Source organism: Staurois parvus, unplaced genomic scaffold, assembly GCF_062004578.1.
Source record: "Staurois parvus isolate SC_StPar_1 unplaced genomic scaffold, SC_StPar_1.0 ptg000048l, whole genome shotgun sequence".
In the NCBI taxonomy this organism is placed as follows: Eukaryota; Metazoa; Chordata; class Amphibia; order Anura; family Ranidae; genus Staurois; species Staurois parvus.
In genome coordinates this window covers 14,276,798-14,296,074 of record NW_028317844.1, presented here as the reverse complement: position 1 = coordinate 14,296,074, position 19,277 = coordinate 14,276,798, and the positions used below count along the sequence as shown (strand labels likewise).

The 19,277-nt window shown below is 43.6% G+C and overlaps 1 protein-coding gene across 1 annotated transcript in view; it reads right to left on the bottom strand.

Moving 5' to 3' along the window:
• LOC149470352 (troponin C, slow skeletal and cardiac muscles-like) overlaps window positions 1–8,547 on the bottom strand; it is a 28,922-nt gene extending 20,375 nt beyond the window's left edge. Inside the window, exon 1 of the mRNA XM_089665194.1 lies at window positions 8,419–8,547. Coding sequence (XP_089521320.1) covers window positions 8,419–8,442 — 24 coding nt within the window. The 5' untranslated portion in view covers window positions 8,443–8,547. The remainder of the gene's footprint in view (window positions 1–8,418) is intronic.
• Between the last annotated feature and the right edge of the window lie 10,730 nt (window positions 8,548–19,277).

Sequence of the window (19,277 nt, the reverse complement as noted above, 5' to 3'; positions counted from 1 at the left end):
AGAAAAAAAAATCAACATTATTCATAGCTTCACTTGATCCTGGCCCGTGATTCAAATTATTAAAGTGAAAGGGCTAGCAGCACAGCCAAGTAACTAACATTTTGAGGGAGAGGTCAGCAATGTCTCTGCGTATATAAGAAGATCTGAAGATGGAGGTGCAGAATCTATCTTGGCAAATAAAAAATAAACATGATGCATTATATCACATCTTTATACATTCTGAAATATATATTATCTCTAGATTCTAATCTTTATCAGATCTTGCTCTAATTACAAAGTTATTATATATTGCTAAGTCCTCATGCACACTGAACGTTTTTACAGCTGCTGTTTTTGGCTTTTGACGTTTTTTGCTATAGCTAGTAAATTCCCCAGCATGTTATCCTATGTGTCAATGCACACATAGACTGTAATCAACATTTTTTGGCAGGGGTGCTTTTTGGCTGGAAAAAAACCCCCAGGGCTGGTGAGTTTCTAGAGGAATTTTTTAGCTGTAAAAATGCTCTAATGTTGAAAAACACGGCAAAATGCAGTAAATCGCAGCAAACCAGTGTTTTGGGACTTTTTTTGGACCCAAAAAAACCGCTAAAAAAAAAAATGCGAAAAAATTAGGCAAAATGCTGCTAATGCAAAAACGCTGAAAAACTCACATTTTTAACGTGACTTTACACAGCTAACGTTACCAGCATTACTAAAACGTTCCAGTGTGCATGGAGCCTAAAACTTACTATACTGTATAACTATTTAAAATCAATATGCTAGTTTGCCTGACTTTTCCTGGGTTCATTTAATACTACTGACTAAGAACAAGAGCAATTTTCATTTTATATATTTTTCAATTCTGCAGGTCAGTGACTGAGAAGCCAATGGATCCTCCTGACAGCCTTCTAACATTTCAACAGCAAAATCTTATCAATGGCAGCTATATATATTTCTCTTAGAATGCTAGTTGACTGACTGCCTTGCTGATCCCCGGACTTGATTTTTTTCTAGTCAATGGCCAGAACAAGCAAGCAGCTTGCCAAGTAGTCAGAATGTAGCCTGCATTCTTGTTTCATATCAAAGACTTATGCAGGCCATAGACGGGTCGTTTATCGGCCGAATTTTCATCCGCACGAAAAATCGGCCAATATTCACGCCGTTAGTGGGGCAATGCCGTCGGCCATTTTTCGCGGATCTTCTCGTTTATTTTTATTGGTCATGCTGGAAAATCCACGAAAAACGTCCGTTTTTCGTAGACATTGGTGGCAGCATCGCAACGACAACGACTGTTTTTTTGTTTATCGGCCGACAATTCGGCCTATAAACGGCCTGTCTATGGCCTGCATTAGAAAGCAGAAGAAAAGGAGAATGTAGCATAAGTCCTCATGCACACTGGACGTTTTGATAACGCTTGTAACGTTAGCTGCGTAAAAAATGTGAGTTTTTTGGCTTTTGATTTTTAGCATTTTTGCATTAGCGTTTAGTGGTGTTTTGCTACGTTATTCCACGTTTGCGGTTAATAGTGTTTTTTTTACCCCCCAAATTTTTTTTTTGGTAAAAAAAGTCCCAAAACTTCGGTTTGTGGCGTTTTACCACATTTTGCCGTGTTTTTCAGCTTTAGAACGTTTTTACAGCTAAAAAACTCCTCTAGAAACCCACTAGTCCTGGGTTTTTTTTTCCAGCCAAAAAGCGTTGATTACTGTCTATGTGTGCATGGACACATAGGATAACATGCTGGGGGGTTTACTAGCTGTAAAAAAAAATGTCAAAAGCCAAAAACAGCCGCTGTAATAACGCCCAGTGTGCATGAGGACTAACACCCAGGCAAATAGCATTTTCAGAAGGATAAGTCAGCAATGGCAGCCCATAAAAGCTAATCTGCTGGTTATCTTTTAGTCATTGCACCTGACTGTTCCATTGGTGTGTATGTGTTACCGCATGAGCTAATGGTGTTTCATTTATATATTTATTCATTTATTTCAGGTACTTATATAGCGCTGTCAATTTATGCAGTGCTTTACAGATATATATTGTACATTGACATCAGTCCCTAACCCTCAAGGGGCAAACAATCTAAGGTCCCTAACTTACATTCATACATACACATACTAGGGCCAATTTTAGACAGGATCCAATTAACCTACCAGCATGTCTTTAGCATGTGGGAGGAAACCGGAGTACCTGGAGGAAACCCACGCAGGCACAGGGAGAACATGCAAACTCCAGGTAGGTGGTGCTGTGGTTGGGATGCTTTAAGATGTGTGTGCTACACAGCCCATGTATTCAGTCAGGACTGCCAGTAACTGCATAGGGGTCGTTTACTAAAACTTCATGGCGCACAATCCAGTCCAGCTCTGCACAGAAACCAAGCAGCTTCCAGGTTTTATTGCCAAACCTAATTGAACAAGCTGAAGTTAAAAGTTGATTGGGTATCATGCACAGCTCTACCAGATTTGGAGTGCTCCAGTCTTAGTAAATCTCCCCCATGTGTATTCTGGTATGCTGCAGTGTATGTCTGTCTGCACCTACTATACTTTTGCTTTGGGCTGCAATTCATACAAGACATTTTATACTAGCTGCAGTGCTTGACATCACCCTGAAAATCTACCCATGATGGATCATTTTTCAGAGGTGTTTGACAGGCAGTGAGGAGGTAATATATTATCGCTGTCTGTTTTAGCCCTGTTAGCCTGGGTTCACACTGATGCGGTGCTGAATTTGCAGCGTTTTCTGTGCGAATTGTGCACCACATCACAATCGCACCCCATTCATGTGAACTATTGCGGGTGTGTATGTTACGTTAACAACACCCCGAAAGCGGTCCGCAAAGCCCAGTGCGATGTACAGAATTGAATCACATTGGTGTGAATACCCGTGCGATCCAATTCTAGTGCAGACCCAAAAAAAGGTCTTGCACCTTTTTGATGCAGGGCGATTAGAGCCATACAACATGTATGGCTCCAATCGCATCACACACAATTCGCATGTGATTTGCACAGGAATATGGTGCAGTTCCTGTGCGAATCATATGTGATATACCGCACCGCATATGTGTGAACCCAGGCTTAGCCCTGGTTCACACTGATACGGTGTGGAATTCGCAGCGTTTTCAGTGCAATTTCCGCACCAAATCAGAATCGCATCCCGTTAATGCGAACCACTGCAGGTGTGTATGTTAAGCTAACAACACCCCAAAAGCGGTCCGGAAAACAAGGTGCGATGTGCAGAATTGGATTGCATTGGTGTGAATACCCATGCAATCCAATTCTAGTGCGGACCCAAAAAGGGTCTTGCACCTTTTTGGTGGGGGTGTGGTGCAATTAGAGCCATACAAAGTGTATGGCTCCAATCGCACCACACACAAATCGCATGTGATTTGCACAGGAATGTGGTGCGGTTCCTGTGTGAATCACATGCGATATATCGCACCGCATATATGTGAACCCAGGCTCAATGTCACACCATTGTGTTGTAGCTGTGGGCATTACAGTAATACCTCGGTTTAAGAATTTAATTCGTTCTGCAGGACTTTTCTTATAGCAAAAAATTCTTAAACTGAAACGCCGTTTCCTATAGGAATGCATTGAAAGCCAATTAATCTGTTCCGGAGATCAGAAAAAAGTAAACACTAATAAATACTGCAGGAGTTATTTTATCAAGTCAAGCGGCATTTTAGTAGTGACAACCATGTGTTAATATTTCAGCTGTCAGCGGGGTTCCCCACTGACAGCTGAATGTAAAAGAATTGCCAGCAATTAAAAAAATAATTTAAAAAACTGTGTGGGGTCCCCCTTCCCATCCATACCAAGCCCTTCGTGTCTGGTATGGATTTTGAGGGGCCAAAATTTAAAACAAAATGGCGTGGGGGTCCTCCCCAAAATCCATACCAGACCCTTTTCAGAGCATGCAGCCTGGCAGGTCAGGAAAGGGGGGGGAGGCAAACTATGTTTCTTTTTAGTTTCTTAAAAGAAACAACATTTCCATTAACTTTGGGGAAAGTGACAGCTAATTCTGTGAGCTATAGTGAAGAAAAAAAAAAGAGCCAGCAATTGCATTTAAAAATCAGCACTGACATACACTTCATATTGCGAAAAAAATTCATGCAAAATTTGTAAACTGAGGCATTACTTTCAGTGGATTTTCATTTGTAAACCGAAAATTACTTTAACCGAGGCGTTCTTAAATCAAGGTATTACTCTACATGCAATTGCAGGGCAATGGCATTACGGCTCCCCATTTGCTTGAATGGGTCACATTCAGCAGCCATGCTTGCACAATCAACACAATAGAGGGGATCATTTTTGTTGTGACTGCAGAACAAAGCATCAGTGGCTTGTGTATACCCAGCTCAACCACCTGTTTTACCACCCCCCCCCCCCCATTTTTTTTGCTACTTTTGCACTGTAGTGAAGCTGGCTAAAAAGCAGAGTCAGCATCAGAGTTGAAGCAGTATATTTATGTTGGTGCAGTCACTGGGCTTTTTTTGTGCTTCCTAAACTTTAGCTTGCAAGGGATTTTAAGGACAGGGCTTTTGTGAAAAGAATTTATTACACCATGCAAGCAATGAGTTCTTTAAATCATGACCAACCCTGTAGGAATGCATGTGGCTATCATCCTGTACAAAACAGCTGTTTATAGAAGATATGCAATTGTCCCATTGTTGAAGTTTATGTTACTATATATAGCCAGAACTATAGTATGCTTGTAGGCCCAGTATTTGGAATGTAATATGGGTATCTGGACAGATTAGCTCATCTTAAAATTCAAAATTCATGATGTTTTTAAATTAATGCAAAAATAGATACATGTGCGTATATCTATCTATCTATCTATCTATCTATCTATATATATATATATATATATATATATATATATGTGTGTGTGTATAGATATACACATACACTATATATATATATATATATATATATATATATATATATAAAAAGCAGTACTTTTTCACTATCTTTTGCTGCTCCTTGCCAGTACTTCATTCTAATATTCTAATATAATGATAAAAAATAGTATATGTAATAGTGTGTATTGAATGTAAAAGTAATTATTATTATATATTTAACCTTTATAAACAGTGTAATGGCTATATTTAACCTCTAAAATTGTGTATTTGCTAATGCTATAAGTCCAACCATGCGATACAAACCTCTGCGATACAATATTTCCATGTAATATTAATGTAGGTTTACAGCAACTGTGCAAACCCACCCACGTGGAAGAAAAATACCAGTATATTTGAAATATCTTTTTAAAAATAGGCTTCCGAAATATATTACCATATATTTGAAATACTACAATGTTGGTGGCCATATTCAATATATTTCAAAATATATTTCAATAAATAAATAAATATATAAATATATATATATATATTTACTGCATGTTTAAATGCGTTTTTATTACAATATATCTGAAAAATATTTTTAAAAATACATTTCAAATATACTGTATGTCTTTAAAAAAACAAATCTACATTTTTGGAATGCATTTACAAATATATGTAAAAATATATGTTAAAGTGACTTTTTTAATGTTAAAAAAATCTGAAGAATATATTTAAAGAATATATATGTTTAAAAATAACTATTTTTTAAATATATTCTTCAGATTTGTAAATGCATTCCAAATTGTAGATTTGTATTTTTGAAGACATACAGTATATTTGAAGTGTATTTTTAAAAACATGTTCAGATATTATGTAATAAAAATGCATTTCAACATGCAATATATGTATATACATATATATTATTTTTTTTTAAATACATATATATATATATATATATTTTTTTTTTTTTAAATATATGGCAATATGTTTGGGAAGAATATTTTTAAAATATATTTCAAACAGATTTTTCTTCCATATGGGCAGTTATGGGAGGAGCTGACCTTATGTCTTGCTATAACCAACGTTTTATAGTTTTGTAATAAATAGTTTGGGCATTTGAGTGCTAACATTACACAAGACACTTGCGAGGTGTGAGGTTACAGTGCAGCTCTGTCACTGGTGAGGCCTGGGCAAGTCCAAGGCAAAGACAAATTTCAAGGTCAATGTCCTGCTTGAATGCTTGACATGCCTGTGGCCGTGTGTTTATCATAGGGCTTTTCAGATTCTGCCATTCATAATCTTTCTATGTACTGTATATGTCTTGTAAGTAAGTAAATACCACAATGCACTTGTAAATACACAAATCTTCTCATTAATCAGATACAATGCACATGCTTATGTACTTAGTGTATTTCGGTCAAATCTAAAAACACAAGCACAATGCATAACTGCATAATGAAGATTTCTGATTTGCGTTTTGGGCTGGTGCACACCATACATTTAGGGGTGCATTGCGATTTCAGCCCATTTATTTGAATGGGCTGACATCACAGCAGTCCGCACTTTATAAAATTCACAGGAACTGGATCACATGGTACTACTGTACCATGCGATCCAACGCAGGAAAATGTACTGCGTTTGTTACCTGAGTTCGGTGTGCCATTATGTTAACATTGACACCTGCTGCAGATCGCAAGTGCAGTGCGTTTCTCCCACCCTTTAGGAATCCAGTGCTAAGTAATCAGCTGTGGAAAATTCACATTATGACACCTCTTAGGGCTCTTTCACATGAACGTTCTGATTTCCTGCTCGTTTTTCAGGCAGACTCGAACGGAACCTCCATTCTCCTCTATGGAGCGGCAGGTGTAAACGGACATATGTCCATTTACACCCACCAACATCCGATCCGATCTGCCAAAAAGGGACGGATGGGGATCCAATTCCCCTTCTGTCCATTGGATTGCTCGCTTGCTCAGTGGGGATCAGCGGAGAGATCCCCCGCTGAGCAAGCGGATCCACTAAGCGGGTCCATCCCATGTGAAAGAACCCTTAGTTAAATTTCATACAAAATAGCAGTAAGATGCATTGGGGTTGATTTACGAAAGGCAAATAGGCTGTTCATTTTGCAGGGCAATTTTCCACAAGCTTGGTAAATGAGGTGAAGCTCTTCTTACATAGTTACATAGTTAGTCTGGCTGAAAAAAGACAAAAGTCCATCCAGTTCAACCATTAAAGTTATAATCCTATACCCACTTTTGATCCAGAGGAAGGTAAAAAAACCAGCAAAGCTTTTGACTTCCATCATCCAATCATGCACATAAAAAAGGCTTTTTGGTTTAACTTTCCTCGCACGTGATTGGGCATTCTTTGCAAAGTGAAATTTCAGCATGTACACTAAGCTCTGGGGGAAACCCCTTGCAAAGTGCAACTTCCCTTGCTAGATGAACAGCCTATTTGTCTTCAATAAAAGGAACCCCACTGAGAGCGTAGATGCTAACTGGTAGACGTACAAAGTAAGCTCATTAATTTCTATAATTAGTGAATTGCTGCATGTGCAAGTTGTCTGATTTTGTGAACATATTCTCTTTAACATTAGACTTCAAGATTCTCATTTATTATTATTTCAGGTACCTCTATAGCGCCGTCAATTTACGCAGTGCTTTACATATATATTGTACAATCTAAGGTCCCTAACTCACATTCATACATACACATACTAGGGGCAATTTAGAAAGGAGCCAATTCACCTACCAGCATGTCTTTGGAGTATGTCGAGGAAACCGGAGTACCTGGAGGAAACCCACGCAGGTACAGGGAGAACATGCAAACTCCAGGCAGGGGATGCCATGGTTGGAATTTGAACCAACAACCCTAGTACTACCAGGTGGAAGTGCTAACCATTTAGCCACAAGTTACAAATTAATTATATGTTATTCTCAGGGGTGGACTGACAACTCATGGGGCCCCCGGGCAATAGGGGATCCTGGGGCCCCTGTCTCCTTGCCCAAACTCAAAAAAGCCTATGAAAAAGGTACCAGGGGCATCTCATGGGGCCCTCTACTGACCCCGGGCCCTCGAGTTTCCAAATGGTCAGTCCGCCCCTGGTTATTCTAATACTTTATTTGATAGGATTTCTAAAACCTAAGCCACAGTAACATTTATGATCAAGCAATTCATATTTTTTACAGCAGTCATTTTGGAATGATGGCAAAAGCTTGTTTTGTGATTGTTGAGAGGCTAGAGGAAAAAAAAACAGCTGCCTAAGTATCTAAAGTAAAAATGACATCTATGAACTATACTCTTCTTCAGGTCAATGGAGGTGAAGTAAGTTGGGAAATCTGCACAGCTTCATGTCTCAGATGTAGGTCTGCTTTGCAAGGCTTCATTTCTTCTACTCCACAAAATGACAAAGAATGAAAAGGAAAGAAATATTGAACTATCGCTGCAACTTTAGTTGCTTTTTCACTTAGCATACACTGAGAAAGCAATTTGTTGCTCTTTAAAAGTTCTGCTGAAATTTCCATTTCATTTTAACACTTGATATAATACAAAAGTGAGACATATTTTCAATTTAGAAATAAATTAAAAATATCACCTACCGCTGCCTTGTAAATATCATCCATGATGAGTGAGATTGAATCAAGAGCCTGCTAGAGGTGAAACTATGCAGCTTTGAATGACAAATGTAGGCCGAGCTTATATATAGGACGCACAGATGCTCTTAAAGTGACAATGACTGGTCACTCCTCCTGAAGACAGCATCACGCATATCACTTACCAATTTCCATCGCTCCCCTTGAGAACACAAGACTAGTATGTACTTCATACTCACAAGTGCATTTATTTATATACTTGACAGAAGCTGGGATAGCAAAGATTTTTATTCCTTTTTCAGAACTGAAATGTGCTACAGGAAAAAAAAAAAGTAATATAAGAAATACGAATATTATAATCATTGATGGCAGATGCTGGATTTATAAACAGCGAAAGAAACAGCAGTGGCTGGCTGTCCTTGTTCAGTCATAAATATATAAATGAAACACCATTAGATCATGCAGTAACCAGGGGCGGACTGACAACTCATGGGCCCGCCGGGCAATAGGGGATCATGGGGCCCCTGTGTCCTTGCCCAAACTCAAAAAAGCCTATGAAAAAGGTACCAGGGGCATCTCATGGGGCCCCCTACTGACCCCGGGCCCTTGGGCAGTGCCCGAGTTTCCAAATGGTCAGTCCGCCCCTGGCAGTAACACATACACAGCAATGCAACAGTCAGGTGCAAGGACTCAAAGAAAACCAGCAGATTAGCTTTTCTGGGCTGCCATTGCTGACTTATCCTTCTGAAAATGCTATTTGCCTGGGTGTTAGTCCTCATGCACACTGAATGTTTTTACAGCTGCTGTTTTTGGCTTTTGACGTTTTTTTTCTACAGCCATTAAACTCCCCAGCATGTTATCCTATGTGTCCATTCACACATAGACTGTAATGAACATTTTTTGGCATGGACGTTTTTTGGCTGGAAAAAAAACCCAGGACTAGTGGGATTCTAGAGGAGTTTTTTAGCTGTAAAAATGCTCTAACGCTGAAAAACGCAACAATATGCAGTTTTTTGGTTAAAAAATGCAAACGCAGGAAAACTCAGCTAAATGCTGCAAAACTCCACTAAATGCTAATGCAAAAACGCTAAAAAAAGCTGAAAAACTCATGTTTTTAATGTGACTTTACACAGCTAACGTTACCAGCGTTATGAAAACATCCAGCGTGCATGGAGCTTTATGGCCCGTACACAAAATTTTGCAGAACCATTGATCGAACGATTTTCTCTTCGTTGATGAGCAGACTGTTTTAACCACTTCCAGTCTGGACACTTTTACCCCCTTCCTGACCAGGGCAATTTTCAGCTTTCAGCGCTGTCACATTTTGAATGACAATTGCGCGGTCATGCAACCCTGTACCCATATGAATTTTTTAGCATTTTTTTGAGACAGATAAAGCTTTATTTTGGTGGTATTTATTCACCACTGGAATTTTTATTTTTTTTGCTATGTAAATGAAAAAGTCCAAAAATTTGGAAAAAAAGTGTTTTTCTTATAAAATTTTGCAAATAAATAATATTTCATCATAAATCTTGGCCAAAATTTATTCCGTTATCTTTTTATTAGAAAAAAAAAAATAAGCCAAATTAGTTTATAACCAAACATAGTTTTACATTTTTTATTTTTTTTTTTAGATTATTATTTATGTTTTTTTTTTTACATACTGTCACCCTAGCAGTACAGTGTCACCATGGTGACACTGTACTACTTGTTGGGGGTAATGAAGATTTTTTTTTTTTTTTACACTGATTGCTATTACACCCATATAGGATGTAAAAGCAATCATTTCTCTTTCTCTCTGTCTGCATTCTTGCAGCCATTGAGAATTACTGCAGGGGTGGACTGACAACTCATGGGGCCCCCGGGCAATAGGGGATCATGGGGCCCCTGTGTCCTTGCCCAAACTCAAAAAATCCTATGAAAAAGGTACCAGGGGCATCTCATGGGGCCCCCTACTGACCCCGGGCCCTCGGGCAGTGCCCGAGTTTCCAAATGGTCAGTCCGCCCCTGGTGAGCTGTGAGTGGTCACAGCTTGTCAGATGGTACAAGGCTGTGTACCATGTGACCTCTGTGAGCATTCACGTTCAGATTTCACATGATCATGATAAGATTTCATACATAGTAAGCAATGATGTCACATGCTTACTACTTTGAATGTGATCACTGATTGGCCAATCAGTGATCACACGATCAGGACCTTGTACAGAGGTCCCATCCATTGATCAGTGTTTCACTGTGTCCGGAGGACACAGCGGGCACCGGATCGTGGTGCTACGCGCTCCCAGGGAGCGTGTACAAGCAGGGTGCAGGGAGGCCGTTTATAAACGGCCACCCGACCCTGCAGTGCCACCGTCCGGCCGTTTATATACAACGGCCGGACGGGAGGTGGTTAACCAATAACGATATTATGAACGAAAAAAATCCGGTTGAACAACAGTGAGAAATATTGTCTTTTCGCATATGAACGACCGTTTTTCTATGCGGTGGTATGACGGTGGTACGAAAAAAAATCTATCAAGCGCTATCACGCATGAGAAACAAAAGATGACTCGGATGTTTATGTCCAAGGAATCTTCGTAAACACGGACAAAAAATCCAAATCTTAAAAGTAGATTGGCCTAATGAGATAATGAAACCAGAATTCTGCATATTATATTTTATGTATCACTATTTATGTATATAGGCCATGTAATAAACTATATTATACTCATTGCTGTTAATTGTTGTGTATATCACTCGTTCTGGCCGGAAGGGTGTGGCTACACGCACACTGCATCACTTCCACTTGTACGGAAGATGTCAACACTACAAATTGCCCGACGAACAATTTTTTTTAGATTGGTTAATGTGGGCCACAATTTCAACCAACGAACGAATGCCTCTCAGTCGTTGGATGACCGATCGGTCGATTTTCTAATCGTACTTTTGTTGATCAGCTGCTTCAGCCAATCATCTGATCAGTGCGATCTGATAGCATCAAGTCCTGCTGTCAGAATACAGGGTGACTGATTTGCTAAAGACAAATAGTCTGTGCACTGCAAGTGTAGTTGCTCTAGATCCGAGGGGAAGCTCTGCTAATTTCTATCATCCAATCATGTGCAAATAAAAATGTTGTTTTTTATTTTTCCTTACATGTGATTGGGTGTTCTTTGCAAAGTGAAGCTTTACCTCATTTACTAAGCTCTGGAACAAGTGCACTTGCAGTGCACAGTATATTTGCCTTTAGTAAATTAACCCCAATGTCTCGGCGAGGCATGGGGGGATTGGAGATTCCTTCATCCACCTCTTTTGTGTATGGATGGAAGAATCTGTTTGAATCATCTATGACCAGCTTTACTATACGTTTTAAGTAATAAATTGTTTATTTACCATGTTAGTGACACTAAACAATATCCTTATGCTTACAAAATAATTCATACGCATCCACAACGTAAAGCAGAGCTCCACCCAAAAGGGGAAGTTCCACTTTAACCTCCCTAGCGGTCTAAATAATGTCAATATTTTTCAATGTCAAAACAGTTCATTGTTTTGCATGGAAATTGGTTGTTTTATATTGTAGACCTGTAATTCTTAGGAATAACTCACTTAAATCTGTTCAAACAAGAGTCTAGTAAACATCTGGGGTATGACAACTTTGAAACACGAAATCATAAATTATAATATAATAAATAATTATAAAAAATAATAATATAATAATAAATGTAATTCAATAATGTAATCAAACCAAAACACTGAAATATGAAATAGAGCACCAAGTTTGCACATCACTGAGCTCAGTCCCAGAATCGTTGTTGTCGTCACTTTCAGTGTCTAATGATAAATTTCCCCACCAATCACTATCGCTCAATTCTGCAAGTGATTCTAATTCACGTTCGCTGTTCTCTAGCTGCTCTAAAACCACTTTCGACCTAAAGGGATGCTTTTTGGATGCCATGGACGTTCTCAAGTTTCTAGGCAGACAGAATGGCAAAAGTGCAGGCAGGGCACTGGACAAAATATAGGTGAAATGGTTTGATACAGTAATGTAATACTAACAGATTACAATGTATTGTGTGTATGTCATATTTTTACTTTTTTGAATCTCCCACTGGTTCTACCCCCCTGCTTCCCAAATCTCGCAGGGAAGGGAACCCAGAAGACGGTTGCCGGCATCAGCCAGAGGACACAGCTGGAGGACATCAGGGGATCGTAGGACAATGTAAGGATCGGGGGATCGCAGGACAAGCACTACAGTGTAATCCTGAATGTGGCTCGGGGTTACCGCTCTTGGTACTGTAAATTAACCCTGAGCCACACTCAAGATTACCGCCAGGAAGGTTAAAGACTGGTCCCCCACTCCCCACCTTTAGAAAGCGGGGGGAGACCGGGTACCTGAAATTGACAGGTACCCGCTCCCACTTCCGCTGCGATCGCCTAAGGCGATTGGAAGCAGAAGTTGTCCTCCTACCCTCCCTCCCTGTAGTCTTCTGGGACACGTGACGGGTTCCAGAAGACTATGTGGCCATTCAGGAAGTGCAGCGCGCATGCGCAGTGGGCACCCGGCTGTGAAGCTTCAGGCTGTCACAGCTGGGTGCCCACAATGAAGATGCCGGACCCTGTAGCACCAGGCAGCTGGTGAAACAGGCTGTGGTGAGGACACCACGGGATCATGGGACAGGTGTGTCGCTGTTTTTTAAAAGTCAGCAGCTACAGTTTTTGTAGCTGCTGACTTTTATTTTTTCACAGTGCAACTGGAACTCCGCTTTAAAGGCCCTATAATCTGTTTTTTCATTTAGGAATTTCTTAGGCTGAATTCACACATAGCAGAGAGCTGCGACAACAATTAACCGTTGTGACAGCTCTTCATTGCCATCTACTGTAGGGGGCAGTGCGGCGCACAATTCAGCACATCACACAGTTCCCTTTTTTTGTTTTGTATGAACTTTATCTGAAGAGTACAAAATGTACACATTTTTCATGGCAATGTACAGCAGTGTGATGTGCTGTGTTGCTGTACCTTGGCGTGCAATTTGGCACAGTGCGCTGCAATAAAATGCAGCTTGTCTTCAGCAGCAGCACGCAGCTCTAGGTGAATGTGACACACAGGAAACAATTGCTTCTTGTGCTTCCCTGCAGTGACAGACGTTTTACTATATGGTAAAACATCTGCCACTGCATACATTGTGAATTCACCCCAACAGTGGTTTTTTTTTGCCTTGTTATATACTCTATGAGCTCTGAACCTCTCCTTTCCCCCCTCAATTCCATTTTTTTGGAATACACAGTACACATTAGTTGTAGCCATGTGCACTTCTCTATGCACATTATAAATCCTGTAGTCCAGCGGTTCTCAACCTGGGGGTCGCGACCCCTTTGGGGGTCGAACGACCATTTCCCAGGGGTCGCCTAAGACCATCGGAAAACACATATTTCCGATGGTCTTAGGAACCGAGACACCGCTGCTGTCTCCGGCGATGTGTGGGCGGGATAATATGCTGCCCCTGTCACCGCCTCCTCGCCGCTGATTGGCCACTAGAACTGTAGCTCAGGAGAGGCACACAGGCGGCCAATCACCGGCGAGAAGGTGGAGCTTGGAGAGGAGGAGCCGAGCGGCAGCGCACGGAGATCGAAGAAGATCGAGGGAGCTGCAGGAACGAGTGAAGAGAGAGGCCAGAGAAGGAAGACAGCTGACAGGTAAGTGCAAATTTTGCTGCTGCAGCCAGGTATGCAGGCTGTAGATGGGAGAGGGAGAGAGCGAGCCCAGGCTGGAGCAGGAGTCAGCAAGGTAAGTATCATTGGTGTCAGTGGAAGGGATAGTGCCCCATCATTTGTGTCACTAATACCAACGATGGGGCACTATTCCTCCCCCCACTGACACCAACGATGGTGCACTATTCCTCCCCCCACTGACACCAACGATGGGGCACTATTCCTCCCCCCACTGACACCAACGATGGGGCACTATTCCTCCCCCCACTGACACCAACGATGGGGCACTATTCCTCCCGCCACTGACACCAACGATGGGGCACTATTCCTCCCCCCACTGACACCAACGATGGGGCACTATTCCTCCCCCCACTGACACCAACGATGGGGCACTATTCCTCCCCCCACTGACACCAACGATGGGGCACTATTCCTCCCCCCACTGACACCAACGATGGGGCACTATTCCTCCCCCCACTGACACCAACGATGGGGCACTATTCCTCCCCCCACTGACACCAACGATGGGGCACTATTCCTCCCCCCACTGACACCAACGATGGGGCACTATTCCTCCCCCCACGGACACCAACGATGGGGCACTATTCCTCCCCCCACTGACACCAACGATGGGGCACTATTCCTCCCCCCACTGACACCAACGATGGGGCACTATTCCTCCCACTAACGCCAACGATGGGGCACTATTCCTCCCACTGATACCAATGATGGGGCACTATTCCTCCCACTGATACCAATGATGGGGCACTATTCCTCCCACTGACACCAATGATGGGGCACTATTCCTCCCACTCATACCAATGATGGGGCACAATTCCTCCCACTCATACCAATGATGGGGCACTATTCCTCCCACTCATACCAATGATGGGGCACTATTCCTTCCACTGACACCAATGATGGGGCACTATTCCTCCCACTCATACCAATGATGGGGCACTATTCCTTCCACTGACACCAATGATGGGACACTATTCCTCCCACTCATACCAATGATGGGGCACTATTCCTCCCACTGATACTAATGATGGGGCACTATTCCTCCCACTGACACCAATGATGGGGCACTATTCCTCCCACTGACACCAATGATGGGGCACTATTCCTCCCACTGACACCAATGATGGGGCACTATTCCTTCCACTGACACCAATGATGGGGCACTATTCCTCCCACTGATACTAATGATGGGGCACTATTCCTCCCACTGACACCAATGATGGGGCACTATTCCTCCCACTGACACCAATGATGGGGTACTATTCCTCCCACTCATACCAATGATGGGGCACTATTCCTCCCACTGATACCAATGATGGGGCACTATTCCCCCCACTGATACCAATGATGGGGCACTATTCCCCCCACTGACACCAATGATGGGACACTATTCCTCCCACTGACACCAATGATGGGACACTATTCCTCCCACTGACGCCAATGATGGGACACTATTCCTCCCACTGACGCCAATGATGAGACACTATTCCTCCCACTGACGCCAATGATGGGGCACTATTCCTCCCACTGACGCCAATGATGAGGCACTATTCCTCCCACTGACGCCAATGATTGGGCACTATTCCTCCCACTGACACCAATGATGGGGCACTATTCCTCCCACTGACACCAATGATGGGGCACTATTCCTCCCACTGACACCAATGATGGGGCACTATTCCTCCCACTGACACCAATGATGGGACACTATTCCTCCCACTGACACCAATGATGGGGCACTATTCCTCCCACTCATACCAATGATGGGGCACTATTCCTTCCACTGACACCAATGATGGGGCACTATTCCTCCCACTCATACCAATGATGGGGCACTATTCCTCCCACTGATACTAATGATGGGGCACTATTCCTCCCACTGACACCAATGATGGGGCACTATTCCTCCCACTGACACCAATGATGGGGCACTATTCCTCCCACTGACACCAATGATGGGGCACTATTCCTCCCACTGACACCAATGATGGGGCACTATTCCTCCCACTCATACCAATGATGGGGCACTATTCCTCCCACTGATACCAATGATGGGGCACTATTCCTCCCACTCATACCAATGATGGGGCACTATTCCTTCCACTGACACCAATGATGGGGCACTATTCCTCCCACTGATACTAATGATGGGGCACTATTCCTCCCACTGACACCAATGATGGGGCACTATTCCTCCCACTGACACCAATGATGGGGTACTATTCCTCCCACTCATACCAATGATGGGGCACTATTCCTCCCACTGATACCAATGATGGGGCACTATTCCCCCCACTGATACCAATGATGGGGCACTATTCCCCCCACTGACACCAATGATGGGACACTATTCCTCCCACTGACGCCAATGATGGGACACTATTCCTCCCACTGACGCCAATGATGGGACACTATTCCTCCCACTGACGCCAATGATGGGACACTATTCCTCCCACTGACGCCAATGATGGGGCACTATTCCTCCCACTGACGCCAATGATGAGGCACTATTCCTCCCACTGACGCCAATGATTGGGCACTATTCCTCCCACTGACACCAATGATGGGGCACTATTCCTCCCACTGACACCAATGATGGGGTACTATTCCTCCCACTCATACCAATGATGGGGCACTATTCCTCCCACTGATACCAATGATGGGGCACTATTCCCCCACTGATACCAATAATGGGGCACTATTCCCCCCACTGACACCAATGATGGGACACTATTCCTCCCACTGACACCAATGATGGGACACTATTCCTCCCACTGACGCCAATGATGGGACACTATTCCTCCCACTGACGCCAATGATGGGACACTATTCCTCCCACTGACGCCAATGATGGGGCACTATTCCTCCCACTGACGCCAATGATGAGGCACTATTCCTCCCACTGACACCAATGATTGGGCACTATTCCTCCCACTGACACCAATGATGGGGCACTATTCCTCCCACTGACACCAATGATGGGGCACTATTCCTCCCACTGACACCAATGATGGGGCACTATTTCTCCCACTGACACCAATGATGGGACACTATTCCTCCCACTGACACCAATGATGGGGCACTATTCCTTCCACTGACACCAATGATGGGGCACTATTCCTCCCACTCATACCAATGATGGGGCACTATTCCTTCCACTGACACCAATGATGGGGCACTATTCCTCCCACTCATACCAATGATGGGGCACTATTCCTCCCACTGATACCAATGATGGGGCACTATTCCTCCCACTGACACCAATGATGGGGCACTATTCCTCCCACTGACACCAATGATGGGGCACTATTCCTCCCACTGACACCAATGATGGGGCACTATTCCTCCCACTCATACCAATGATGGGGCACTATTCCTCCCACTGATACCAATGATGGGGCACTATTCCTCCCACTCATACCAATGATGGGGCACTATTCCTTCCACTGACACCAATGATGGGGCACTATTCCTCCCACTCATACCAATGATGGGGCACTATTCCTCCCACTGATACCAATGATGGGGCACTATTCCTCCCACTGACACCAATGATGGGGCACTATTCCTCCCACTGACACCAATGATGGGGCACTATTCCTCCCACTGACACCAATGATGGGGCACTATTCCTCCCACTGACACCAATGATGGGGCACTATTCCTCCCACTCATACCAATGATGGGGCACTATTCCTCCCACTGATACCAATGATGGGGCACTATTCCTCCCACTCATACCAATGATGGGGCACTATTCCTTCCACTGACACCAATGATGGGGCACTATTCCTCCCACTGATACTAATGATGGGGCACTATTCCTCCCACTGACACCAATGATGGGGCACTATTCCTCCCACTGACACCAATGATGGGGTACTATTCCTCCCACTCATACCAATGATGGGGCACTATTCCTCCCACTGATACCAATGATGGGGCACTATTCCCCCCACTGATACCAATGATGGGGCACTATTCCCCACACTGACACCAATGATGGGACACTATTCCTCCCACTGACGCCAATGATGGGACACTATTCCTCCCACTGACGCCAATGATGGGACACTATTCCTCCCACTGACGCCAATGATGGGACACTATTCCTCCCACTGACGCCAATGATGGGGCACTATTCCTCCCACCGACACCAATGATGGGGCACTATTCCTCCCACTGACACCAATGATGGTGCACTATTCCTCCCACTGACACCAATGATGGGGCACTATTCCTCCCACCGACACCAATGATGGGGCACTATTCCTCCCACTGACACCAATGATGGGGCACTATTCCTTCCACTGACACCAATGATGGGGCACTATTCCTCCCACTCATACCAATGATGGGGCACTATTCCTTCCACTGACACCAATGATGGGGCACTATTCCTCCCACTCATACCAATGATGGGGCACTATTCCTCCCACTGATACCAATGATGGGGCACTATTCCTCCCACTGACACCAATGATGGGGCACTATTCCTCCCACTGACACCAATGATGGGGCACTATTCCTCCCACTGACACCAATGATGGGGCACTATTCCTCCCACTCATACCAATGATGGGGCACTATTCCTCCCACTGATACCAATGATGGGGCACTATTCCTCCCACTCATACCAATGATGGGGCACTATTCCTTCCACTGACACCAATGATGGGGCACTATTCCTCCCACTGATACTAATGATGGGGCACTATTCCTCCCACTGACACCAATGATGGGGCACTATTCCTCCCACTGACACCAATGATGGGGTACTATTCCTCCCACTCATACCAATGATGGGGCACTATTCCTCCCACTGATACCAATGATGGGGCACTATTCCCCCCACTGATACCAATGATGGGGCACTATTCCCCCCACTGACACCAATGATGGGACACTATTCCTCCCACTGACGCCAATGATGGGACACTATTCCTCCCACTGACGCCAATGATGGGACACTATTCCTCCCACTGACGCCAATGATGGGACACTATTCCTCCCACTGACGCCAATGATGGGGCACTATTCCTCCCACTGACGCCAATGATGAGGCACTATTCCTCCCACTGACGCCAATGATGGGGCACTATTCCTCCCACTGACACCAATGATGGGGCACTATTCCTCCCACTGACACCAATGAT